This window comes from Olea europaea, unplaced genomic scaffold, assembly GCF_002742605.1.
Source record: "Olea europaea var. sylvestris unplaced genomic scaffold, O_europaea_v1 scaffold878, whole genome shotgun sequence".
NCBI classification, from domain to species: domain Eukaryota; kingdom Viridiplantae; phylum Streptophyta; class Magnoliopsida; order Lamiales; family Oleaceae; genus Olea; species Olea europaea.
In genome coordinates this window covers 163,361-191,277 of record NW_019267241.1, presented here as the reverse complement: position 1 = coordinate 191,277, position 27,917 = coordinate 163,361, and the positions used below count along the sequence as shown (strand labels likewise).

At 34.6% G+C, this 27,917-nt stretch overlaps 1 protein-coding gene across 2 annotated transcripts; it reads right to left on the bottom strand.

The window, feature by feature from the left end:
- Positions 1-533: 533 nt before the first annotated feature.
- Positions 534-27,917, bottom strand: LOC111392082 (eIF-2-alpha kinase GCN2). Of its 2 annotated transcripts, XM_023017360.1 has the most exons (30): positions 27,560-27,917; positions 25,697-25,765; positions 25,556-25,615; positions 25,360-25,465; positions 21,036-21,140; positions 19,299-19,703; positions 18,836-18,967; positions 18,671-18,757; positions 18,491-18,577; positions 18,279-18,390; positions 17,153-17,270; positions 16,314-16,368; positions 15,700-15,866; positions 14,883-15,067; positions 14,020-14,165; positions 13,681-13,930; positions 8,591-8,873; positions 8,361-8,454; positions 7,060-7,140; positions 6,890-6,946; positions 5,096-5,227; positions 4,927-5,010; positions 3,653-3,761; positions 3,426-3,562; positions 2,487-2,594; positions 1,815-1,900; positions 1,564-1,666; positions 1,360-1,482; positions 1,066-1,207; positions 534-804 (listed from the first exon to the last, which is right to left on the bottom strand). In XM_023017360.1, exons 1-29 carry the CDS (start codon positions 27,682-27,684, stop codon positions 1,097-1,099), a joined length of 3,717 nt encoding a protein of 1,238 aa, XP_022873128.1. In that variant the 5' UTR covers positions 27,685-27,917; the 3' UTR covers positions 534-804; positions 1,066-1,096. The 2 variants fall into 2 exon arrangements, with proteins under 2 accessions (XP_022873128.1, XP_022873129.1); XM_023017361.1 differs by lacking the exons at positions 25,360-25,465; positions 25,556-25,615; positions 25,697-25,765; positions 27,560-27,917 and adding an exon at positions 21,348-21,468.

Sequence of the window (27,917 nt, the reverse complement as noted above, 5' to 3'; positions counted from 1 at the left end):
TTTGAACTGGATCCACAACTTTTCAATCACAAATTTTATCAAAATCTGCTAAAAATCTTATTTTAATCTCCACCGTACATGAGTAATAATTTATTTGTCAAGTTAAAGTAATGCATTAGGGTAATTCATTCCACGTAAACAAATTCCATTTTCAAAAATTACGTATGACTCTATTATTGTTTGCTTTGCTTTAGAAAGTGCTATGCGACTTGCAATTAATTGGAGATCGAGATCGAGATCGAGATCGAGATCGAGAGGGCTGATAAGAATGGGAAAAGATCATCGGACATTGTGACTAAACTTGTTGATATGGATAGAGCCTAGAAGTTAATGAGAGAATTTAGCTCGTAATAATATTTCAAGTCAGAGTCGTCAACCAATGGGGTCGCCCTGGGCTCGCCCATTTATGTATTTAACACGTTTATTAAAAAAAAAAGACTGAAGAAGAAGCTCCAGTTACTCTTTAAATTGTCCATTACTATAAAAGTTTATTCCATTTTTTCATGACTACGCATTCATATGGAAGTCATCAATGAAAGACATAAATCCTATAAAAGTAAACGTAACTTAAAAACTGAAATCTTCCAAGTCAAAAATGGAACACTTTTTGCTATGAATAGTAAAACCTTTCAAACTAGATTATTTCCCTATTTCAATATGAGGACTAATACTTGGTAATATCTGTAAGTTCGACAAGAAATTTATCAAAGCAAGAAGCTGTACAAATTTAACTGTCGTAATCTTGAAATCACAAAATGTGCTGGAAGACTATATACAACTTCGTCCGGGGATGATGGTTATGACCTGCGGGGCAGACGGAGCATTGGATACTTAAATTTAAAGACAAGGAAACTTCGTCAATCTGAACAAACAAACTTCCAATGGAATACCAGTGCATGTTTGAGAAGTAATTAAATTAAAATTTAAGACATTATAAGTTGTGGGGCTTATGGAATATATGTGGACAAATAAGTCGGTAAAAATTATGCTTGAACAGCTTAGAATATAATTTAATCACATTTCCCATACATACACTGGTTTGAAAGAATTGATCCAAAAGCAAACCTGAACAAGTGAGGGTTCCAAGCGTAATGAGCTAGTTCCAGATGGATAGATTTCTAAATTGAGTTTCCATTGCATCCAATAGAAATTTGACAAGGGTTTCCCTCTCAACTTCTTTTTCTTTCTTGAGCTCAAGATGACGGACCTGCTCATAGGTCCAATCAAGTTATATGGATTCCTTTCGAACAAAAATTTCTGGGTTCTATGAAATTTGTGGATAAAAATAGTCTGACCAATTATAAGCTCTGAAAAACATGCATTAAGAACATAATGGCCCAACACGATTACTGGTCCTACCTTAACTGAACCTTTTTGAGTTACACCAGTGTCAGTAACGATAACAAGACATTTGATATCATGCTCGCTTGCATATTCATACTGTTCTGTAAGGCTTGGATCACATAATGGGACGAGCTCAGCCTGATCAAATGAATGCCAGCGTGTAAGTTCAGATTCTTTTTTGGACATCTCAAAAATCTCCGTAGGAATGATATCACTGACCTTGATATTCTCCTCCCATAGCTCAGCCACTAGTTCCATGCGCTCCACTAGTAAGCCGCCACCTCCTCTTGAACAAACAAGGACGTTAATGCCCACATCATTTCTGCATGTTTGTAACGCCAAACTTAGAGAACGAGTTGAAGATGAATAAAGATATTTATATAAAATTACGTTGGACCCTACTATACTCACAGACGCATGCGTGCACACATTCGCATGCGCGCACACAGAGAGAGGGAGGGAAAGAGTACCTGTGAGGCTTAATATCTACAGAAGAATGCATCAAAATTGTCTCTAGAGCAAGACTAGTCCCAACTGCACCTGGAGGATTTAATTTCTGGGAACATCATAGCAACACTGACAGTCATAAAATGTATACACTGCCTTCATATGTTTATTATTACAACGATAGATACGCATTAGCTCTCTTATTGGGCAATAATAACTGAAATAGAAAATTTTGAAATTATGATGTTGAATGACAGAAAATAAGCGTGTTAGATTTCAGAGATTATGTGTTGCCTACAATGCTGAACGTGATGTATCTGAACAATATAAGGAAAAAATTAATCAAGAGTCTATAAAATCTTTTACTCTGAAAAGCCTTGTTTTGGCAAATCCATGAACCTTGTTATGTAATCCTTCGCATGGAAAGACTAGGATTAACCAATATATTTACAAGTCCAGAAAAATGATTGTGAACTTGATTAACCTTCCGGAATCTCGTGCTGCAAAAGTATCCTAAGCCATTGATGAACACAATGGCCAGAATCTAACCCTAAAAGCTGAAAGTCATGGTTACATTCTTAACCACAACTAGACAAATATAAAAAGGGAAAATATACATGCACGCACTTTGCACTTTATACAATCTTACACAAGAACAACATAAATAGAAATGGAATAGTCAATTTAACACCTACATGTTCAGAATCTGACATATGGTGAACCAAGTAATCATAACGACCACCAACAGCAAGGAGTGTTCCTTCCATAAGTGATACAGTACTGTTATCCTTTCTTAAATATATCTGCGAGAAAGAGGATGAATAACCATTCACGAAGTAATATAGCTTATAAAATATTTTGTTTTCTGTTTTTAAATGCATAAACTGAGCTACCATTCTCAAGGGAAAAATCAAACTTAAAATAAGAACAAAAAATGTGCCACCACATGCCTCTTTGGATAGATTCTTTATGAAAAAATAGGCACTGTATGCCCGGTCAGGAGATGTATTATAGTCAGGTATAAAGAAAAGTAATCTTTTCTTTACTTTGTTAACCTTGTATTAAACTGATATGATTTATGCATAAAGCAGCCTCTGCCCATCGTCGATACTTGTTTCCCTCTTCCTTTATTCCTATTGTTTTTGATGGTGATAAAAATGGAATTTAGATATGATTTTAAAATAGAGTTCATTTCAAATTATGTTTGTTTAGATTATATTGGATTGGTTTTAATAAAATTTCTGGTTTATTATAAGTTCTTTTGATTTTAGCTTTTTTACTTTATAAAAGTGGGCTTATTCATTGTAATAGGTACCTTGACTATATGAAATAAATCGATTTTCTCTAGCCCTAAATTCTTCTTTTTTTCTTGAAACCCCTTTTTCTTTCTTGTTCCTTCTTCTTCGTCAATTGTTCGTTGTTAAATTGTAATGTTCATAAGTAAGTTTTACTAGTTGCTCATACACACACATACCTAGATAAAAATTAGACGTTACAGTTTTGCTTGATCCTAGAATGAATTCAAGAAACTAAAATGAGCAGTTCATCGGCCTTCATATTCACAATTATTACTATTTGCAGTAAATAAGGCCTTGATTGAAAGGAATACACTTAGATGAGAACTATTGTAGTACCTGAAAATACAAGTTCCTATGGTAACTTTCAGTTGGCGGCATAAGGGCATCAACATATAAGCGTTTATCAATCCTCCAAACTCTTAGATAGTTTAAAAGCTCTGACAACTCATCAAGTGCCTTGTGTGTTGATTTATCTGCATTAACCACAAATAAATTCTCTCTTTACAAGAACCAATGAAATAATATGTAAAGTAACAAGTAACAGAAAATCAGGTGTAACTTACCAGCAGGGAGGGCACCTCTTAATCTGGGAAGTGCATGATCCGCAATTCCACAGAATCTCAGTCCAACGGTCTGTAATCTATTTACAGTAGCTTCAGAGAGATTGAGTTCCTGGATAGAATTCCAATAATAAACTCTTAGAATCATGTTACAGACATCTCCGCTAAGCTCATTATCAAATATTCATGTCTAAATATGAACTAGATCATTTGATCGGTGTACATCCCACCACAGTATTTTTGCAACTTATAAACACAAGAAACTACAATTCCAACAAAAAAAAAAATTCAGATTTCCACTTAACGGCATTAATTATGCCTTGTATGCCAAGAAGCATGAAGCCAACATGAAAAGATAAGGGTCCAAATATTCACACCCACAAGTCATGCTATCCATTAAAAGACAACACCAGAGAAACTAAATGTGTTTTTGGGTTTTAATTAAATTTCAGAGCAGGATCCCAATGAATGGGAGAAGATCAAATTTCTTTGCATTATTATACTTCTATTTTAGCAATGTCAAACTCTATTTGGATAAACTTTTTTAATCCCTTTCATTTTTAAATTAGCGTTGGAGAGGGAAAATTTAATTTGTCCACTTTACCCTTTTCTGCCCCCCCACCACACAGAAAATCAGTAGGAATATTGATTGAAACTGGAATTCTTTAGGCACCACATTGAGGGAGGCAAATTCCATCACGCTATCCGAAAGGCTTCAGAGTTCCCAAGGTTTGGGAAATATATGTACATAGTTTTGCCTGGTAATGTTCGCAACTATGACAGAGAATTCTTATCTACCATAAATTCCTAAAGTGCTGTGAACATAACCTCCATATATCTAGGATGCCTAACTTCGTTATACAACATGCAAAGAGAGAGATTACAGAAGAAGTTAAGTTAAAATACATTATGAACTAAACAACAAAAGACTTCACCATAAACAAATTTATAAAAGATTGTAAAGCTACATTGGACTGATTTCCAACATTCATAGTTTCCAATCTGTTCTTTCTTGACTATTTTGTGGCAGTATAGATAAATTTGTTAGTTTTCTCTAACGGTTTGCAGCTTGCTGCATCGTTTGCATCCCAAGTAATTCTGAAAACATACAATTGTTTTTAATAAGGCTTGTGTTCTCTTACAGTTGAACTATAATTATAAATATCTAGAAAATGAAAACTTGGCCTTCATTGGTGAAAATGATGGAACAAAAGAGAGCAAACAGAAACCCAACAGTGACTCTGTTTCTTTGAGCAAGTAGCTTTCAGTTTTCTGACCTGTCGAAGTTGTCGCCTTATGACCACCCATTTTGACTTCCTTTCAGACGACTGAGGACGCAAAGAACCCAACAAAGAGAGAAGCTTCACGAAGAATGATGAAATTGTCAAAAACGAATATATGCACATTCATGTAGAAAGCCACCAACAAATTAATTTGAAGCCATACATCTGATACTTTCTGTCTATGCTCTGGTTTGATTCCAGTCCAAGACCATATTGCTTCCAGCAGATCCCCATGATTCAAATGAATATCACAGGATTCTGATTGGAAAAATCGAGTGACAATGTCCACCGTAGCCTGTAAGTTGGAATGCACATTATAATTTCACATCCGCCAGAGCTAAACAATACATAGTGCATGGTCTATGCAAATTGATCAATGCTATGCATACATCCCAGTGGAAATATTAGAAGCTTTAATAGTTCATTTCAGATATTTAATTTGAACAAAACATTGTTTCTTGGACATAGTGAAAAGCTAACAAACCATCAAATACATAGGATTCTCATTCTGACCACTATGAGTTCAATATGTTTCTTAAACACTTTCAGGATTCCAGTTTTGATCACCAATTTCATGATCTATGTTTAAGAAAGTAATTGGACCACAAAATTTTACTTTTATGGAACTTCCACAGAGTTGGCTTGATTAAAATTCACATATGTTTACATTATATAGTCCTAATGTACACACAAAAAATAAAATAAAATAAAATAAATTTACGCAGAAGATTTTAGATAATCACATTTGGAATAAATAATTGCTGTTATCACTAGCAAAACAATAAAAGTCATCCTGTGTTCCTTCAGCCGGTAAAAAGAATATATTGATCTCTGCAATAAACCATATATTTTTCCTCTAATCACAGATAGAAACAATACAAAACTATGAATACTTTCAATATAACATAAAAATGGAGATATCTAATGGAATTTATGCATCTCCAGATTTCTTCAAGGACATACTGCAAAAAGATGTCACCCACCAGAACTGATATGCTTTTTGAGGATCATGGAGATCAAGACAAAAATGTCAATTGTGTGTGGGAATCAACTGCACATGCAAAGGGTCGTGGATTAGTTGTTATTTTATGGGTTTTCCTCAAGTAGGTGGCTTGTAGGAAGTGTGGCAGAAGGTAGCCTGCTAGGCTAGAGAGAGAAGGCAAATGTGTACAGGTTTTACTTGTGTACATCTTTTATGGAGCACAATTTTAAGCATACCTTGTCCCTTCCAAAGAAAGATCATAGTTGACTTAAACATCGATTTCCAATAATACCTATATTTTCTCATAACTGGATACATAAACGTTCTAGATGATTTCATTTTTATCACTAATTGCATTTTTCTCCATTTTTCCCCTGAAAGTGAGATAATGGAACATACAGTTTTATGGTAAAACTTAAAACATTAGATGAAATTCTATCTAATACTTGCATATTAAGACACCTTTTATTGTAGTTCTACAATCATCCTTTCTTTTTTCAGAATGATTTAGAATTTTTAGACAGAAATTGGGCCTCAAATGCTTGCTATATTATGGTAGTAGATTTTCTACAGAATAACATGTTTGAGGAAAAGGAATGTGGGTTGTATCACCTATATACATCTACGGAGAAAAGAAAGAAAGGAGGGAAAAAAAAAAAAGAACGTCACTTTGTTAATACTGCAAGTCATTGGAATTCTAATGTCAAAGCAGTTAGTCCTAATGAGTTTATATATATCAGTTGGTACACAATGTCGCACAACCCTTAAACAATCAAAATTCCGACTCAAGAATTGGTTTTGACAAAAAGCACATATTCCTCAAGTATAAAAAAGAAAAAAAGATTCAAAACAACTGATAAAATTGAATGGAAATAAATTCTAATTGGAGTCGTAAATCTTTTAACTGGGGGGAGGAAGGTTCTAGGTCTGGAGCTTGGGGGTGTGGATTTAAAACTAAAGACAACGATACAGTACCTTTATGACCTCTGCCTCTGTTAATGTTGCTGCTCCTCCAATGATATCAAAATCCCCCTACAAACAAGGGAAGTTTGTTTATATTAAGTCAATCAAAATACAATTAATAGAATTACACAAAAAAATAAATCAAAATAAATACATAAATAAATAAATAAAATGCAATAAACCTGGAGGTACCGATTAGGTGGTGAATGTCCAATTGCTCTTCGGTATACATACGATATTTCATAACGTTTGAAAAACGACTTCTGCACAGGAAACAGTAAATTCTTAATCAATGGTAAAAAGGCTTCATATAAATATTTTTTCCTCAAGCCCTAAAATAGGCAACACAAATACTTGTGTCAACTAACAATGTTTTAATACAAGTAGCGACCAAAACAACAATCCAGGCCTCCAAATAATCTTGAGTCGATTACAAGAATCCATTTTTTCCACTTTGCTCAGCTCGTTGCTCCATCTATTGAAAAAGTAAAATTAAATCAAATCGTTTTCACGTCAAGCAATCATTTTATAATCTTTTTGAACAGCAGTTATTCTTGCCATACAGAGCTTCTTTAAGTGGCTAGACATCTATATCTTCATTCCTTTGATTATCCTCCACTGGTGTCGCGGAAACTTGCTTGGTCCTCTGTTCTAATTTTATCTATTCTAGTATGGCCATGCACTAAGTAACATTAATTATAGAAGTCTAACAACCGTTCTATAAAACTTGTCCTTGAACATAAGAGTATGTGCCCATCACATTTAATCATATGTATCAAAATGCTCATAAGAAAGGAATTCTACAGAGAACAAATAAGTTGGTTTACAAATTTAACCACAAAGTAGCAGTTAACAATCATAAAAATAGAGGTCAGCTGTTCTAATCGTTGTTCCCTTTATTAAACTTCGACTCGTCTCTGTCGCTTTTACAATTTAAGCAGTTTCCATGCTTGATTGCTGAAGCAGTTTATCAATTTAAGTATTTAAAAGTTATTGAGCACATCAATCTTATGAGCCATTGGCAAGTCCACAAAGCCATGAATTCTAGTATTCGACATTCTTAATATTTTTAATTAAGAAACACATGTTAATAATTTCACTCTACTTTTAGCTCTCCTTAAGAACTGTAAGAATCATTTAATGTAAGTTGTGCTCGATATCAGTAACATTGAACAGAGCTGATGACACCTTCAGCAGTTCAGCTGGCCAATACTGCAACTTGAGCTGAATTACTATTATACAGCAAGTCCTCAAATGGAAAGTAATACCCTGCCTCTCTTGTATTGAAACTAAAGGTGTAATTTAAACTGACCACAGAAGAACATACACTATATTACAACACTTCGCACTTGGCAATAGTTGGGATTTATGCTCTAAGAATATGCAATAGCAATGCATTAAGCACTTGGCAAATGTTAGGACATAAGCTTCCATAATGTGTGATTGAACTTTGAAAGAACATAATATTCCACCAAATCCATACCTGGTTTGTAATGGCCCATTTGACGAATGGAAAGCGTAGCTCATGGCAAAGCTCGACCATATCTCCTCCAGGAGTCAATAGCTTCACAGTATTTCTTTAAATTTAACAAAGGAACAGAGTAAGCAGACAGCTCAAACACGTTAACGTCAAATGCACACGTCAACCAAAATAGGTAACATGAAAAAATAATGATAGCAAGAGTGTAAAAGGAAGTTAATTCAGAGTGAAACCTGTTAAGCTGCAGACGTTCATCCAACATTCTCATTGGTATGATCTCCAAATGCTTTGCACAATGCTTACGAAAAACTTCCGTAGCAACCTCAACAACCTGATCACGATTAGCACTGCAAACATCTGTGAAAAGAATAGATGAAGTATCCTGCCCAACCAATTTTGGTCTTCCAACACTCTCCTGAATGCCCTTCGAGCTTAACATATCCTCATCAAAAATAGCATTCACAAGTTTTTCATAAATACTGGTGTCTTCTGAACTATGAATTGTTCGTAAAATATCTGCATGTACAAAAAAATGAAAAATAAAAAATAAAGAAAGAAAGATAAAAAATAAAAAATAAAAAAAGAAACAGAATTAAACTTGCTCAAATCATGAGATAAAACTATCAGTGCTGGGTATCTCTACAACCACTCAGAATGTCAAATTTGTAGTCATCAAGTAGTAAATCCTCAGAGATGCAAAAGATCGTTACTTCAAATCAAGTGGCGATAAAGACATTGATTAATCACGAGGCTTTGCAGAAATAAAGATAAAGATACTCTAAACCATTTTGACTACAAAATCAAATAATTTACTCCGTTAGGCCAAAAGAAAAATAAATGCGTCTCCACAAACATTTAGCTTACCTGAAAAGGGAAGCTGAAAATAAAAAGACAAACATTTAAGCAATGTAGAACCTACACTCCATCTAGGAAATTCACATAAACCCACTGATCTAGGAAATCCACAAACATTTAAGCAATGTAGAAGCTACAAACTATCTAGGAGATCCACATAAACCCACTGATTTGGGTATTTTTCTTAAATTCCATAAAAAAGTACTAAAAATGTGAATCTCTTGAATTGTCTTCTCCACTCCGTCAAAGAAAATTTTGATTACTCTCTCTCCAAATTACTGAAAATTACATTGGGTGCTGTGTTCTATTTTCCATCCTTTTCCCCACAGCATATGATTGGTAATCTCCTAATCCTTTTCACCAAGCAAACAATTCACTAAGATCAGGGGCGGACCTAGAGACTTAGGACTGTGGGGTCAAAAATGAATTTTTTTTCGAACAACGTATCATTAACGAAAATAAATTCATATACTACTACAATTGTAGCCTACGCGTTTTCATACTTTGAAAACGTCGTATAATTACATCGTTATCAATATCGTCAAATACATCGCTATCAATATATGGATAATGTATTGGACTTTGGAGTCATTGGACTATATGGATATGGATAATGGATTGGAGTCATTGGGCTACTAGGAATTAATTGGAACCCAACTAACCGTTTTCAACAGCCAGGGAAAAAAAAAACTGTGGGGTCAGTTGACCCCACATGACCCCATGTGGGTCCACCCCTGACTAAGATATTGCATCCTTTCCAGATTACCTCCATTCAATACACTCCTGTGAATACTGAACGTAGAAACAGAAATAAGAGATAATATTATTACCCATTCAAAGATATTATATAATGCATTTTACTCATTGCATTATCCCAAGAATTCCATTTACGAGTCCATTTCATGTGTCAAAGGAATGCCGTTAGCTGGTTCCATCATCCCCTCCCCTTGGAAGGCAATTCCTCATATTGTCTTGAAAATTTTGTAACATCAGTCTTTCTTTTGCTTATTTTTAGAATAATATACAATGGAAAATCTTTACTTGAATCTGTAAACCATCACCAATATCAACTTTCAATAACTTGTGTCTTTTGGTCTACATATTTCTTGTTACTTGGCATTCAATTTCTTGATTTTGGGCATGATTTTATCATGAAACCTTTCAATTATCTCTCTACCACTTCAGGAAAAGGAATTAAGTCATAGAAATGTGTAGGCCGTTTTTCAGAAGGACTCATCCCTGCAGTTTGATTATTCATATATTTGGCTAATTCTATCACAAAAGCTTCCACTTAGGATTGTTTCCTACAAACATCCTCAAAGATTTCCCACACTTTTCATGTATAATTTCAATTTGCCCACTTGTTTGGAGATGGAAGAAAATAATGTATCGTAGTTTAAACTCAAGCTTATTCCATAATGTCATTCAAAAATGTCACAAGATTTTTTAGTCTTGTTCTAATTTGACAGACCTGAAACTCCATGCAAACATGCAGCTTATTAAAAATAAAGGGTTTTCTATGTTTTTGGTTATTCGAATCCTGTGCCTCCACTCTTAATCCCAGAAATTTAACATTGAAGAGATTAAAAAAGAAGCCGACATACAAGAGTATCTGTAACACCCGTACCCATGGGCCTAATCTTATTAGTTTATCTTGTGGGCCTTAAAGTAACACAATTATCATTTTAACCAGATCAGTCACATTAAAGTCCATCAGAAGGAATGATAGCCCACACATTTTATTTTATTTTTTTTCCTTTTGGGATTAAAGAACCAAATTGTTAAAATCTTATTTAATTATAAAGATAATTGAGATGATGTTTTAATTTTATCTCTTTTAATTAAATTGAAAATTTAAATGATTGAGCTGATCTTTTGATTTTATCTCTATCTTATTTAATTTTAAAAATTATTCAGATAATGTAATTTTTTCTAAAAAATTAATTATCTTATCTCATTAACCAAAATATGGTTGAGATAATGATAAAGTTATATCACTTTTAAAATTTTAAGTTGTATTGGATTAGAACTCTCAAAAAGCATAGTGGTTCCTATAAATAAGTATAATATTTTTCTTTTTCAAATACATTCATTTCTCTTTGAAATACACACAACCACGAATATACTATATTTATTAGCATGTGGGACAAGTGTTTAAGTCCCAAATACATTTCATTTTCTTATCACTCCCACAAGATACGGGTGTGTGTATAAGTTCTTTTACGTGCTAATGAGTTTATATTCGTACTTTATGATTTTGGAACATTGATTATGATGTCCTTCATGTATGTTCTAAGATTAGACCGGAATATAGTAGAACTCCAGATGAAAATTGTGTATCAGCTATGCTCGGTCTAAATTTTCATGTCTCCCTATGTATGTATGAAATTCCTTAAATTCTGTATAAAATATTAACCCACGTACTTATATGCTTATTGAGATTTTATCTCATACCCCTCCTTATTCCCCTTTTAGGAAATTAATGGTTCATGGCAATTGATGCATGAAAGGGCTAACGAAGTGGCAAGTCAAAGATCCACTAAGCTTATTTAATTTCATTAAGTATTGGTTTAGAAAACTTCTAGCATTTTCTGTTCATTGAATTTAAGTTTTCTTAAGTTATGAATTTACTCGCACTATTTTATGAAATTATTATCAAATTTTCAAGTTTAGAAAGTGCACTTCAATGTTCAAGATATGATTTTAGTAACACTCGAATCTTTAGAACTCGGGTCGTCACAGTCTCTGAAACAATATAAAGCAATATACACTTATTGTACCTTTTGAACATTACATGCATTAGGGAAAATGATACTTCCACTGTAGTCACACTAAGCACGATTGATCAGAAAATAGCTCACCTAGTATCAAGGAATTAGAGACTTATGTTGAGCTACCAAATACATGGGGGATCTGTAAAGTCCTGAAAATTTTCACGTAATAAAATTTATTATTTATATACTATATTTTAAATTTAGAAAGTTGGGGGACTAAAGTGATATATATATTAATACAATTTTATTTAGGCCAAATATTTAGTTTTCGATAGGGCGAAGAAAAGTATATCAATATGGGGCTCGTTGGATAATTCGTAATTAATTATGTATATTAGGCTCGAAAATAAGTTTAGTCGGATAAGTTAGACCCGAGAAATTATAGTTTATATAAGTTGTTATTATTTGGTATGTAAATAAATAAAAAAATACACATATATTATAATTAAATTGGGAGAAAGGCCACGTGTGATTCAAAGGGAAAAAAAGGTGGTTTTGACTAGTAGTTTGTTTTTTTCTAAGAGTTGATACGATTGGTTGCCATGTGTTAGGTTGTTGGAGATAAAATATTATTTTTAATTGGGATAATGGTTATAGTACTTCTTGGTATTGTAAAACATGTCATTTTGCAGACTTTTAAATCTATCAAAATTCTATTGTCCCTTTCAACTTAAATATCGTACAAGAGGTTTATTACTTGCACAATAGAACATACAGATATGCACACACATGGCAGATAAGTAGAAAATAGAGATTTTGAACATGAATTCAATTTTTGCCTTTCAAATTTAATTGATCTAACAAGGTAGGGTAACGAGGTGCTGTTGCTTTTATCCCGTTTAAATTATTTATTTCATATTGTTGAATTGTTATGCTTATGAAAGTTTAAAGATATGATATGATATGTATATTATGGTCATCCGTACCAAATATATATGTTTATTGAGCTCTTACCGATTTCTAAAGATATGATGACGATATGATATTTTGACATATGTATTTAAATATTTTTATTTGGGATTGCACCATGATTTTTCGTGTCCTACTGAGTATTCCCATTTACTCATCCTTTTTCCCTACTTACATATTAGAACGGGTCGTTGGTTGGAGGGAGATGCGGCGCAGTCGTGATGCCATAAATTATAGAATTCAATAAAAATAAACCCGCGGTAACATGACTATGGACTTTTATTTTCAGCGTTATTTTAGTTTTTATTTCCATGTGAAATTGGTTATTTAGAATTTAGGACATGTTTCAACTGATTATATTTTATTTATTTTATTGATGGAACTAAAAATTTTCATGTTGGGATGTTTGAATAATTTATTAAATTATGGAATGAAAGCTTTAGTAACGAACTAAATTGTTAAAATTTGGGTCGTTACATGATCTAGAAAAAAAATAGAGCCAAACAGGAATGGTTCTCAATCTATCTTTCGCACATCAGGAAAGAGCATCTAACCATAGCACCTAACACTCTTTCACGTATCATGGATGAATAGCTGCTTTCATCATAAAGAGGCCAAATAATTTAAATAGAACTGGCTAAAGTGAAAAGAAGAGAAACATTCTTGAAGGTGAGGAAGGAAATAAGATATTTACGTGTGTCTATACCCAAACTATGTATAGTCCACGATAAAAAATGTTAAGGAAATGATATCAGAAGTTTTATATAAAAATCACAATTACTTACTGTCCAACATGTCATACTCCATTCTAGGAGGGAAAGCATGTTGAAGAAGCTCTGTGGCTGATGGACGGTCTGATGGACTTGCAGACATCAAGCGCCGTAACAAGGATGCCTGTTCTGGAAATTCAGCAACCCAGTTAGCAGGAAGCTCTCCTTTTTGTTTCAGATCCGAAAGGACAACATGTCTCTCCATGGCTGTGTCAAATGGATGCCACAGCTCAAAGAAAACAACTGCTAAGCTGTACATGTCGGCCTACAAAACAATATAGCATAATAAGAGAATACATTAGCAACAGTTGCCACTGAAACGCAGTAGTGCACTTGAATCCATAAAAGATTGACCTTCTCATCAATCTTTGGCCACCCTTGCTCTATTTCTGGTGCAGTATAGAAATAGGTGCCAACTTGGCCAGTTCTATCAACTGAGACTCCAACCGTTTCTCCAGCATCTACATCCTGGTCCAGCTGCTCCAGTTTCAAGAACTTGGCTGAAATTGAAGAAGAAAACCCAAAAATAGGTTATTGTTCACCATCCTCGAGAAAATTGAGACAATAATCCAATTTATTTACCAAATTTTGTGGTTTAAATTATAATTGGAATAATATTTCAAATAAAGTGACAAAATCGTTTTGACCAAAAGAAATGAGATTGTGATATCTTATAATTCACTATATTTTGCAAAATGGTTCCTAGAATCATGTCTCATCTCATCCATACGGGGTGTAGAGGCATTTCTTGTCAGGCATCTCAATCTTGCCTTCACCACATGAAAAAATATGAAGTTTACAAAGAGATTATGTTCTCTTTATCAAAATAATTTGGCTGAGAGGATGAGTCACAAAACCCCCCACCTTCCCTGTAACTTAAATATAAAGAAAGATCTCCATGTTGAAAACCTTCATTTGTAACATTCAAGAATATTAGGCAGCATAACTATTCTGCATCAGTTAATTAGTTCTATAAAAGTTTGTAGGTGTCAAATTTTGTCACACTATCATCTTTAAAGGCTTGATGACTTTCAAACATTCCACATGGTTTTAGTACTTCATAAATAACATCAGGATTCTCTTTTGATGAACTTATATTAAAGCAACATTTAGAAGAGAGATGACAAAATGGCAAGAATCTTTTCCACCACAAGGAAGTAAAATAGACTCACAATAAAGCAGTTCAATCGATAACAAGTTGAACAAAGTCATCTTACCAAGACCAAAATCCCCAATCTTAATATCATTACGAGCACCAAAAAAGATGTTGTTGGGAGTCAAATCGCGATGAATGATTCCCTGTCCATGTATGTGTGACAGCCCTTCTACAATTTGACGAAAGAGATGCCATGCAAGTTCTTTGTCAAGATTATTATAAGATTCAAACATTTGCCTCAAAGTCCTTCACACAATTAGATTAACTAAATAAGTCAACAACAAACATCAACAAATATGCTGAAGCAGTAGTATAGCACAATAGCAGTATAAAATATAGTTAGCAAATTGAAATATGATGAGATGCACGACTATTGTTATTAATTGAAACAGGCAGTCCATAATATACTTATTTATCTACTAGAACCAGAACACTATAAAGATATAATACAAACAGCGACACGTCTTTCAGTTTTATCTACATTAGTACCAACTAAAATACATGATAAATTGTGTTATTCCAACTACAACATTTTCTTGAGAAAATTGCATAACAAACAATCTCAAATATCAGAGGCATTTCGAGAAATGGAAAATAATCTTTTGCACAATTTTAATACACTGGTGCAATGCAAAAACCGGCGGTCTTGAGTTTCAAATATCTTCAGACACAAGACACAACCTTCTATATAAAACTGAGAAAATTACTAAAGAATTACTCAAGAGAATTACATTTTCAGATCCATTTATATTAAAACGAAACAAGTAATTAGAAACACGCGAACGTATATAATTTAATTGGAAGGCGTTTTGCAATTTTTCTTTTTAATTATATGGGAAAAGGAGTAAGAGGTAGATGAGGTAGATAATGAAGTTGACCTTGGGCAATATTCCATTTGAATATAGAGATAAGTAGAGTCAAGTTTATTCTGAGGTCCAAATTCTGACGAACTTGTGTTATCGTAGCTGAAACTAGAGCTCAAGCCAGTTTTCGAACCCCAAAAGGCATCACCATGGCTTCCAACAATTCCTGTCTCAAACCATGCCTGAAATATATAAAATATTACATTACCACAATTAATCATTAGAGGAAGGCCATGAAACACAAAAGAAATCTTTCATTGAAGAAATTTTGAAGCTCTAAAACCAGGGTGAGGATTGATAACATTATTCATATTTTTTTGGGTAAACTATAATGACTAGAAAGAGCTCCCTAACAACCAAAAACTATAAGCCCCCCTTTGGCCCCCATTTTGTGGTAATGAAAATGGGTGGAATAGTGTTTTTTTGAAAAAATGAGTGGTTGAAAAAGAAAGAAAAAATTTCGATTTACGTGTAATATTATTTTATAAAAGATTGTGTAATTGAAAATAAGAGAGAGAAAAATGAAATGTAATGAAATAAAAATTAATGGGGGCCAAACATGGGCTAAATCCAAAGAATGAATTAAAACATATCAAATTAACAAGATTTATATCCATTGAGTCTAATACCTGGTAGTAACGTACAACATGTTGGTGTTGCAACCGAGAAAGTGTAGCTACTTCCCTAATAATCAAAAAAATTATGAAGTTCAAAACAAATTTCTACAGAAAATACTTAAGGAAATGAGAAACGAGACCACAGATAAGACGAACATGCAATGCAAACATGTAAAAAGAGACAAGTTTCAAATTAAAAAAGGATCCTGTAGGTGATTTCATGGGACTGCAAAATAGGGAAACTAAGAAAAGGAAACTATTGGTGGAATCTATGCATTGGTTATTAAATCTGCAGAGAGAAGAAGTTACACAGCAATTCAAAAACAGAAGCAGTAATAGAAGAAGTATTTCTTATAGAAAAATCAGCTTCAAAAATGAATATTATTGAAGGATAGTCTTACACATGGCTTCAAGTAAGCTATTCATGGGGTGGACAAACTACAAGTAGTAGATTGCTAGCTATAATACCCTCTACGCCCCCCCCCCCCCCCCCAAAAAACAAAAAAAAAAAACCCCACCCACACACAGAGACACACAAAACCATTAAAAAAGAAAAAAGGAAAACTGACCGATACCCTGGAAGAGAGGGTGGGGGAATTAACAGCAATTAATACTAAAAAATCAACTTCTGCTAGGAAATCAATTTACCTCTAATCTCACAATATATCCACATCCAACCTGTTGTAAACCCGTATGTTCAAAGTAACATGATAGAACAACAATTGATAAAAGCTTGTCTCTAACCTAGTTTAACCATCTTCTATCCAAGGTATGAGTGTGATAATCCTAATAGCAACCAACGAAAAGCAGATAATAACTACAGAGATCATAGATTGTCGTTAAATACAGACCTCAAGATACGGTCATTTACAGGGAGGCTCTTGTCTTTCAATCGAATCTTCTTCACAGCATATTGCCTACCATCTAGCTTGTTCTTGCAGAGGACAACATGACCAAATCCTCCATGACCTGTTACCAGAAAAGATTTATATCATATGCTCATAAATTTATGTATTGATAACAAACAGAATTAGAGTTCAAAAAGATCAAAAAGCACAAAACAATCAAGTGAAAGCTTTCATGAGAACAGAATATGACATGACAAAACACCCTAGAAAGTGCATCAATAAGCCATCTCATGTACAAGTAAAAGAAAATACAGAGCACATCCATGCACACATGCAGAAGGTAGATGACAAATAAGATTCCAATGAAATCTAATGGAATGTAATTTAACTGTGGAACCAGTTCATAGGAAGCCAAGAGTTTCTAAGTATTAAAGATCGATGGAAGGCTCCATACGACAAAAATAGATAGAGTAGCTTTGTTCTAAGATCGGCATGTCGCGGTTGATTAAAGGAATGCTTCTAGAATTTCACATCTCTAGAGATATAACCTATCAATGGTAAAAACAGCAGTAAAAATTTATCATACTAATTAGCATCTGCATTTTGTTATGTAATGAAACAGAAGTTCTCCAAATAATAAATATATGCGTACAGTAACCAGAGGACTTACAGACCGCCAACATTTAGGTGCTATTTTTGCAGTAAGGTTGTTTCAGTTTAATACTTCTTTAAAAGATACTACTGAATGTCAAGTCAATGTTTTGTATTTTTATTTACTGCACAAAATTTCTAGCAATTTTAAGTGGTGTACAATCCGTGAGACAAAACGTAAAGGATATCAGTAAAAGCAGAATTTTGATCTTGTTAAAAAAAATTATCGATTAATGGATTGCAAGAAGGGTTGCTCTCCATTATGCCCTACATTACACATTTTGCCACATTCTAGAACACGTGTAAATCCTTTCAGAATTCATTGTGCCTAAACATAAAAAGGCAAACTCTGAGCAGTGAAAACAGCAGAAAATATCAATAAACCAGGATGTGCCTGAATTTCTCTTGAAAATAACAGAAGTACCATTTAGCTGGATATGCAAATGAAACACAAAAGACTAACAAAATGTAACCTCACCAAGGGGTTGAAGCTCCTCAAAGTCATTCAAATAACGGGAACTTGGAATAGAAGAACTATGTTCTCCAAAATCAGAAGCCATTGTCCAAAACTTAGAGATTTTAGATGAAACCTATTGAACAAGATTAGAAACGAGAGGGATTATTAGTTAAAGGATATCCAGCATGCCTGGTAGGCAAAACGTTGCCAAGGAAAAAGCACATTTGTCTCACAATATGCTTCCCAAAAATACAATTGAGAGTCTTGTCAAAGACTGCAGATGGTTTAACGGCCAAATCTCGTACAGTTTCTGAAACAATCTGAAAAATAAGAATTTAGCAGCCAGAATGTTATATCCGGTTGGGATATAAGTCAAACTAAAACAAGTCTACTGAAACGTAAGAATTACATACTCCTAAGTTCAAGAGCTCTGATGTTATTTCTGGCAAAGCATCAGCAAATGGTCCTTTGGAAGCACAAGCAATGCGAAGCAAGTGGGCCTAAAGGAAGTAAAACTTACCATTTTACAGTTTATTTTTACAGAAATTAAAATCACTGAGTTCAGATTAGAAAATCACCAGGATCAAGTCTCTTGCTACAGGCTGAGATGGTTGGTCATGAGCCACAGACTCGAAGGATAATGGTTCTGAAGATTCACCATACACATCTTCATAATCGGTTTCTATTTGATTTCCTACCACAAAAATATCCTGTAAAAAGCATAAAATTGTCATGTATTATGGAGAAGACAAGCCTCCAGTCAAAAGCACAACAAGCATCCCAACTCAAACGCTAAGTTAATCCGACACTTCATTTACCATGCCTTACCCATGTCTTACACCACAAAACAATACTTGACACTACATGACATACGTGTTCAGTCTTAAAATCAATATCTAAAACATACTACACTTACAAAACGTAAAAAGGTACATTTCTGCAAGAAGTTTATACAGATGGTACAGGAACTAATATTCTTTTGTTAATGAATTTGCTATGCATATCAAGTATCGATCGAAAGGAGAAATATTCCAAAGTTACTTTGAAATCGCCGGGAACATCATTTCCATCTGATTCATCAGAAATCTTTCCACTCGAATTAGTACTTCGTGTCTCATCCTCACTTTCTTCTTCAAGAGGATCTAGTCTTGATGAAGGCTTATGTAAAGATTCAGTCTTTAAATTCTCAACCGTTGCAGGTTTCACATTCTGTTCCACCTTATCTAGACTATCATTTCCCTGTTTGGAACCCTCTGATGTATGCTGATGTACTATTTGAGTACTATCTTCCATTCCCAGGTTCCAATTCCATGATTCTCCAGAACCACTGAAAAGATCTACATGACTATAAATGAAAGGTCCTCTGAAAGAGTTTATCTTGCTTGATGAGATTGTAGCATTCTTTTGAGAGAGTTGCCCTTTGTTATCTGTTTCCTGGCATCGGACCTACAAAAGGAAACAATCTATATATAATCAGCTCATCTTCAATTCTGGTCACACGTCAAACCCAGAAAATCCTCAACTAAAAGGACATATATTGTAGACTATAGTCCAAGCAACGTAGAAAACAAATTGAAACCTTCTCAAACATCCGCAAGAACAAAATATAGAATAGCTAAAATTATATCATAGAAGTAAATGCTGCACCTGTAGATGGGACAGCAGAAAACAAAAACAAATACCTTCAAAAGTCAAGTTTAACTAAATTTTGTAATCTCACCAGTAATTTATTACAAACAAAATTATAAGTGAAGTAAATCTGTATTCTCACTAGTAATTGACTAAAAAGAAGACTATAGTAATTATAAATTTATCGTAACATCTTTTAAATATGTTAAACATTGATGACTGGGTAAAAAACTTGTGGGTGCAATCTTCAAGTTTGCAATGATCAATTCATATTTTGTAGCATGTTGCCATGAAGATTTAAATTAAGATCCCATCGATTGTTTCACTTTTCATGATAAGTAAAATCACGTCATTAACTATGCACCAAGGATTGCTGTCATTCCCACAACATACAAAGACTTCCACGAAAAAACCATCTTTGCTCAAAATATCAAAATAAAGTATGAGCTAGAAAAAATAAGCCTTTCAAAAACAATGTCTACTGGTATCCACTTGCATTTATCTCTCACATCATAATTACATCCCAGCCAATAAATGGCTCTATAGACTGACATTCACTGCCTCATTTGTCTTTGAAATTAAAGCAATTAAAGAATATTGAAGCTCCTTCAATATTGTTCATGCTCATAAAAGTACTTCAGCACATGACATTTGATCACACTGTCACATTTCTATAAAAATCATAGTTCTGAGACCCAGAGTTCTATTGTCCCACCTGTTTAATCATGTTCATTATCTAAACGGCCCAAATTCACATTGTCAAGATGACTCATTTTCATTTTGTTGTTATACATATTCTACTAACAAGTCAGATAACTATGACTAGTCATACCTCTAATGATCTACATTCATTTTGGAAAAATTATCATCAACTTCCCTCTTCTGTAACACGTGGTGTGTTTCACATAGGAAAAGGAAAAAGGGGAAGACTGAACTCCACTGTTCCAGAACACTGATGCTTGTGGTTGTGGAGGATTGCTGGGTGTTTGGAACTAATACTCAAGAGTTTCACGTAAGTACAACTAGATCCATTTTATATCTGGCTACATTCTAACTCATCCAATTTTCAACTCCTAAGCTGGACGACAAATAATATAAACAAGACAAACACATAGTTGTTTCAACAATAAAATGAGAAGCAATGCTTACAGATTCCTGTGACTGTCCCTGTGAAACTACTTCAGACAAGAATTCTTGAGCAGCCTCTACTAAATTGTAAATCATCACTCGTCCTTCTCGAGCATTCAAACTAGCCTGAAATAATTATAAACTAGCGATTTATGAGCAAGGAAAAAAAGTAAATAAAAATATATATGTGTCTATATCAGTGACTATTAATATATAAATTTGGTTAAAGCATCCATCTAAAAACAGACTAGAAATTGGTTGATAAACCAATCACTCGCAAACTAACCTATGAGGTATTTAATCAATTCGAAACAAATTTAAGACTTCCCACACCTGCACGGTACACCAATAATGAACAAGGTGCAATTAAGCATAATGGGCCAATCAGAGAGCACAAAGTTCCAGATTCAGCAGGGAAATTCATCTCGACTTGTCTCTGAAGCAGTCCAAAGAGCTCCAAAAACAAAAGTATAACTCAGCATCCAACTATTTAATATCTAAAGAAGATTACCAAGTAGACACAAAACTACCTAGCACATTACCTACGTATGGCACTTCCAGAAGTAGCAAAAGGTGGTAGGCTACCAACTCCATGAATAAAAATCCTACAGTTGCAGAAGCATGGTTCTTTACCTAACCCAATAACTCCAATCAAGTAGAAATACAAGTCCATCACCATGCAAAAATTAGCAATATTCAAACTCTATTAAAATTTTAACCATATCCATATGGTACTACGTTAATTTGACTGACATGAGCATTGAAGTGTCTTCTATCACCCATGCCTCCATTTTTTGGTGTCTTGTCTTCAAGGTTTTGGTGAAGTTGTCGGTCCACGCAATTTACACGAGGCACCAAATTGAAGGTCTCGCTGAAAAGTTTAGTCTAAAGACAACATGAATTATGATGATAACCACGTCAAAGACCAAGACATCATCAGACAAAACCCATCAGGACTACTTCAGCAAGATAAAATGGAGCAATGGCGGGGCTGAGGAAGCAAATGACACAGGTGAACAATAAGGAGCAAGCTTTGTTAGCTTTCCTAGGACTAGTTGCAACCATAAGAAGATAAGATTGGAGGAACAACATTATCCCTGGTACAGGATGAAATGGAATTGGATGTACTGATGTCAATCCAGCTAATAACTGCCTCACCAAAAAAATAAAAAATAATAAAATAATAAAATAAAATAAAAAGGGGTAGATCCGAGGCATCCTTGGAACCACTCCTCAACCTCCATCTACAATTATCCATGGTGGAGGTTACTCTGCCTTTGAGAGAGTAGATGACTGTAAGGGAACAAAAAGGAGGGAAAATCTATTGCTAAATGAGGAGGATGGTCGAAGCATCCCTATGGAACTCCAAACATGTAGTTCATGAAGAAGAAACTTTCAGAAATTCAGGTCCTCAAAAGACATGATTAAACACGGTTAAATTGAAAAGTAAATAGGCAAGAAGATTGCCTATACGTATACTTTTGAGTGAGTGGGAATTACAATCCACAATAGTAAAAGGGTTGAGCACAAAAAATTCATAGGAATAGAATGTTTCCTATAAGCCACAAGGAAGATGAAGAGATTTAAGAAGAAAAATCTAAAATTTAAAGGGAAATCTATGTGAAGAGAGTATTGCATGAAGTCATTAAAAAACTATGGGATGTTTACATTTTTTTATGGAAAATATTTCTCAAAAATGGTCACGTGACCATGTTTTCTTCAAAAACAAGAAAAACATTTTCTTTAGTGAGGGACTAGGTTTTATTTTACAGGCAATTCTCTCTCTCTCTCTCTCACACACCCCTCTACCCCCTCCCTTTCTCATCTACCACTAACAAAAGATCGAAAATTACAACATTTTCTAAGTCGAAAATTAAGTCAATCAAACACATTTAATTGACAAATCTCATGCAAATAAGTTCTAGGCTATTCAATTGTCTAAAACTAATTTTATTTGGATAATTGGCACTAAACGTCCTTACCTTTCGAGTATATTGTGGAAAACGTCCTTACCTTTCATTTTTTGGCTTTTTACCCCTATTTCCACCTTTCTTTGCATCAAATGTCATTTTCACTATTTTTTGAGTGTAAAATGACCAATATGCCCACCTCTTTAAATAAAAGGAAAAAGAAAAATTGCAACTATAGGCGAAACTTCTAACAAAGTGCAAATGCCCCCCTCCCCAAAACTTCACCTTCTTCCCACACCTCACCCCCGCGCCACCGCCACTTGCTGGCCATTTTCAGCCACCTTCCGGTCAGCTTGACCAACATACCAACTTGAAGCCCTCACTTTCCTCATTACAACCCACCCAACCACTAGCCGAAAATTTAAAGAAATTAGCCGAAAAATCGCGCTAAAATAGGTTGCTCACACAACTTCAACAGCAAAATCGATGACGGCGAATCACCCCTCCTAGCACCGCCTCTTCAAGGAGAACCTAATGAACCTATGGGTCATCGTCAATTTTAACCAGAAATTGGAGAACCATGCGATATCTTCAACGGCGAAATCGGCAACTTCAAACACATTTTTCGTCACCGGTGTCACAATCAACGATCGCAAACCACCCCTTCTAGCACTGCCTCTTCAAGGCAAACCTAATGAACCTATGGGTCATCATCAATTTTGGTCAGAAATTGTAGAAACAACCTTGACAGTTCGTACACAAAGAAACTCGGCCGACCCCCTTTCGATTGATGATGCTACAGGGCTTCAATCCACCAATTCTAGCATGTAATCGTCAACTCATGTTGTCACAACTATGGGTCCTCCATCAATTGCATCAATTCATCAACCAAACGATCAATTTTCAAGATTGAACTCAAGAACTACCGACCGAACGCAAACTCCGATTTTCTGGATGTAGATTTTGATTTTCAGCTTTGTTTGATGATATGAAGACATCTATAGGAGCGCAATGAGGAACATAATCGACCTGGAGGATGGGTGTGCCATGGGTGTCGTTGGAATGGAGTTTTCAACCTCCATTTTTGGCCTTTTCATGTTGCGTGAGCAGCCAATTTTGGCGTAATTTTCCGACCAATTCCTTTAGATTTTCGGCCAGTGGTTGAATGGGTCGTGAAGGAAAGTGAGAGTTTCAAATTGATATGTTGGTCCGACTGCCAAGCTAACCGGAAGGTGGCTGAAAATGGCTGGCAAGTGACGATGGCGTGGAGGTGAGGTGTGGGAAGAAGGTGAAGTTTTGGGAAGGGGCATTTGCACTTTTTTAGAAGTTTCGCCTATAGTTGCAATTTTTTCTTTTCTTTTCTTTTTTCTTTTATTTAAAGAGGATGACATATTGGTCATTTTACACCCAAAAAAACAGTGAAGGAAGTTTCGCCTATAGTTGCAATTTTTTCTTTTTTTCTTTTTTCTTTTACTTAAAGAGAAAGGCATATTGGTCATTTTACACCCAAAAAACAGTGAAAATGACTTTCGATGTAAAGAAAGATGGAAATAGGGGCAAAAATGTCAAAAAATGAAAGGTGTGGACATTTTACACAATACACTCGAAAGGTAGGGACGTTTTGTGCCAATTACCCAATTTTATTTTTGCCTATAGTTGTAATTTTTTCTTTTTTTCTTTTTTCTTTTACTTAAAGAGAAAGGCATATTGGTCATTTTACACCCAAAAAACAATGAAAATGACTTTCGACGTAAAGAAAGATGGAAATAGGGGCAAAAATGTCAAAAAATGAAAGGTGTGGACATTTTACACAATACACTCGAAAGGTAGGGACGTTTTGTGCCAATTACCCAATTTTATTTTAATGTAAGTTCCATACTTGTAATCAAACACACCCTTAGTTCACCTTCCATTCAGAAAGCTGATACTCATAACATTGCATTGTAATCAGTAGAAATCACTCACAGGCCTAAATAACAAGCAAACGCTTGAACATGAGAACAAGGGACCGCCCAAACCATTGCAGATAACATAATCTTCTAAAGTCCAAACCAAGGATGCTATTCTAAGAAATTTCTGCATGTAGATTTGCAATCAGTTCAAGACAACGATTATTTGACATCACATTGAGAATCATCACTCAAGATAGAAAACATCATTTCATAAAACTTAATACATCGGGAACTGTTGCATAGTAACGACTTGCAAGTACATTGCTCATTTTGTTCACACCAAACTGAAGAAAAACGTAAACACAAAATTTAAACATCTGAATGATTCCAGATTCAGGATGAGACAACTTGTCCTCTTGACATTGCTAAATGACTAGTCTTCATCTAAATTAAAGTAAATGTGATAAGAAACTTCGAAACAACTTGGTGTAATTGAAGCATCATTTCTCTCTAAAAGGAAATAAACTAACAATCACGCAATACCTGGTCATGAAGCAAAGATAGAAGGTTATCAGCATCAGATTTTGACAAGCCTTTCTCTGGCACTATCTGCAACTTTGGGGATTTGTATGGATAACCATGTAAAAATCTGATGAGTCAAGATAATACACTCAGAAGAGAGTTTACATCAAGACAAATTAACAAACAATGGCAAATAAAGTAACAACGACCCACACACCTCACTGAAAGAAGAGCAGAAACATCGGAATCCTCATAACCTGTATCCTTTGAGTATGGCCTATTATCCCACGCATGGAATACTCAGCAAAAGAAAGCATGAAGATAATATAAGTTTTTGAGTTATCATAAGATCTGTAACCTGAGCTTGATATTAATTTGAGGAGGTGATTCTGAAACAACTTCGCAATCTTCTTGAAATATTGCACACCTAAAAATTAAGTGAATTGTCTCGTTAACCTTATGCTATGAGATTATAAACATTATCATAAAAGTAGCCAGGTGCCAATGCAAAATCATTTGTAGAAGCAAAATCATATCTTCATATGTATATATCGGACTTTACATTATACATGCCTGCTTATCAGTGTTTAAATGTATATAAATATCAAATCAGGCCACGTAAAGGTTAATTTCCAACAACTATTTCACTATCAACACCACAATGTTTGCAAAGATGACTTAAGAAACTACCAAATCATTGTTAGAAACATTGTGGAAAACAACAGCTTTAAATGAAAGGTGGATAAATTCAACATCTTGGGGACAACTAGCTGTGTGATAGCTACATTCTAACACCATAAAACAGAAAGGAGTGACGATGACGATGTAGAAGGTATATAACCTTGAGTACAACATGTGAAGTTACAGGTAAAAAGATGAAAAAAGGTAATTAAAATAGCAATTTCCTCCATCTTCATTTGCATCTGTCAGGGCTTGACTACTAGAAAAATCCTGCTGATTTTGTCTGCAAAGATGACAAGGAAACTGTCTTCTCCCACACACAAAGGGACTTCATTTTAGATTTCCCCTCTACCGATGTAGACCAAGTGACAGCCAGCATTTCACACGGAAACAAGTCTTTGATAACTTTAACACTGTTAAAATCCAAAAATTTGGAGAGAAACGGTTCTATCAAGAAAGCAAGATGGACAAAACACTCTAATAACACACATAGCCCTATAATTCCCAACAGAAAGGAATGTGACTTTTTTCTTGTTACCCTATGTATACATGACGTGGAAAATGAGGGAGAAGACCTTGTGAGGTCACCGCACTTGTAACAAGTCAACCTATAAATATATATTTTTTAAGACCAAATACAGTGTGACCGTATGAATAAATTTAGTGTGAAAAGAGAAGGAACTTGTATAAAGACAGGAAAGGAAAAGAACAGATAGCATGAATACACAACAGATATCCTATGAAAGGTTATATCCCAAAGTATGAATGCAAAAAAGGGAGGCGCAGCCATACGGAGTTAAGCAAACAGGTCACCTCATCTATTTCTCAATCTTCACGGAGAAGTGAAAATTACAAAAGATGTATTCTTTTACAAAATTATAGAAGCTCAAATTGAGGCATTGTGCAGAATGTAGAAGCTATACCAAAAAAAAAAAAAAAAAAAAAAAAAAAAAAAAAAAAAAAAAAAAAAAGGTAAATAATAGCAAAAGGAGGATCATTCCTCCATGGATCTTTCCGGGAAACAAAAAAGTAAGACCTTTACATGCCTTAGGTCATAGCAATGTTTTATACAAGCTAGACATGCAAAATATAGGGTGCCTCTGCTTATTGAATAAGGTACAATCACCGAGAATGATGTGAACTCAAGGAGAATGTTTTCTCCTTGATCTGGCAGCATGATAATAGACTGCGTGATTAATTGTCACAAAAAAAAACCCAATGCACGTATTACGAGACTCAATAGGAAACAATACATACATGGTGCACACAAGTATTTTCAACTAAAATTCGATGCTATGAAAAGCTGTCCCCCTTCTCATCCTATTGATTCAAGGAACAATCACGAAAACATAATTTGTAGTTCTCAGTTTCAACCGGCACAACCATAGAACAATCAAAATAGTAGAAAGCCACAGAATCACGCAATAGTACCATAGCCAAGAAAAGATCTTGGCTAGTCATGCCGCTACCCATTTATCAAAAACAGCGAAAGCAGCCTATACGTGAAGGATTGAGTTAAAGATCGAATTCGACTACTTACAAAGCGGTGAGTTCCTCGGATAAAAGTTCAGAATTATCGGCGGCAAGTGAATTTTGATCCTTAGCCTGGACCCTACGACCTCCTACTCCTCCGCGCTTCTTCTTCTTCTTTGAACTACGCCCCATTCTTGGAATTTGTTTTACCGCTCCGTTCAGAAATTATTAGCAGACGTATATTTCAATTCCTTTTGGGGGTATTAAAGAATTGGGTTTCAATCCAAATGAATGACATAGCAAAAATTATGCACAAAATGGAAGAGATGAATTGAAACGGATCACTGTTTATGTATATATTTGTGCGTGTGAAAAATGGAACAGAGAAGGTGGCGCTGAAAAATGGGCTTTTGGGCTCTTCCAAA

Excerpts from the sequence above, each read along its gene's own strand:
- LOC111392082 (XM_023017360.1), bottom strand. The coding sequence starts at position 27,684 with ATGGGGCGTAGTTCAAAGAAGAAGAAGAAGCGCGGAGGAGTAGGAGGT. Across the intron at positions 21,141-25,359 it reads TATCTTTGCTTCATGACCAG|GCTAGTTTGAATGCTCGAGA; the intron begins GTATTGCGTGAT and ends TAATTATTTCAG. Across the intron at positions 13,931-14,019 it reads GGCCAAAGATTGATGAGAAG|GCCGACATGTACAGCTTAGC; the intron begins GTCAATCTTTTA and ends ATTGTTTTGTAG.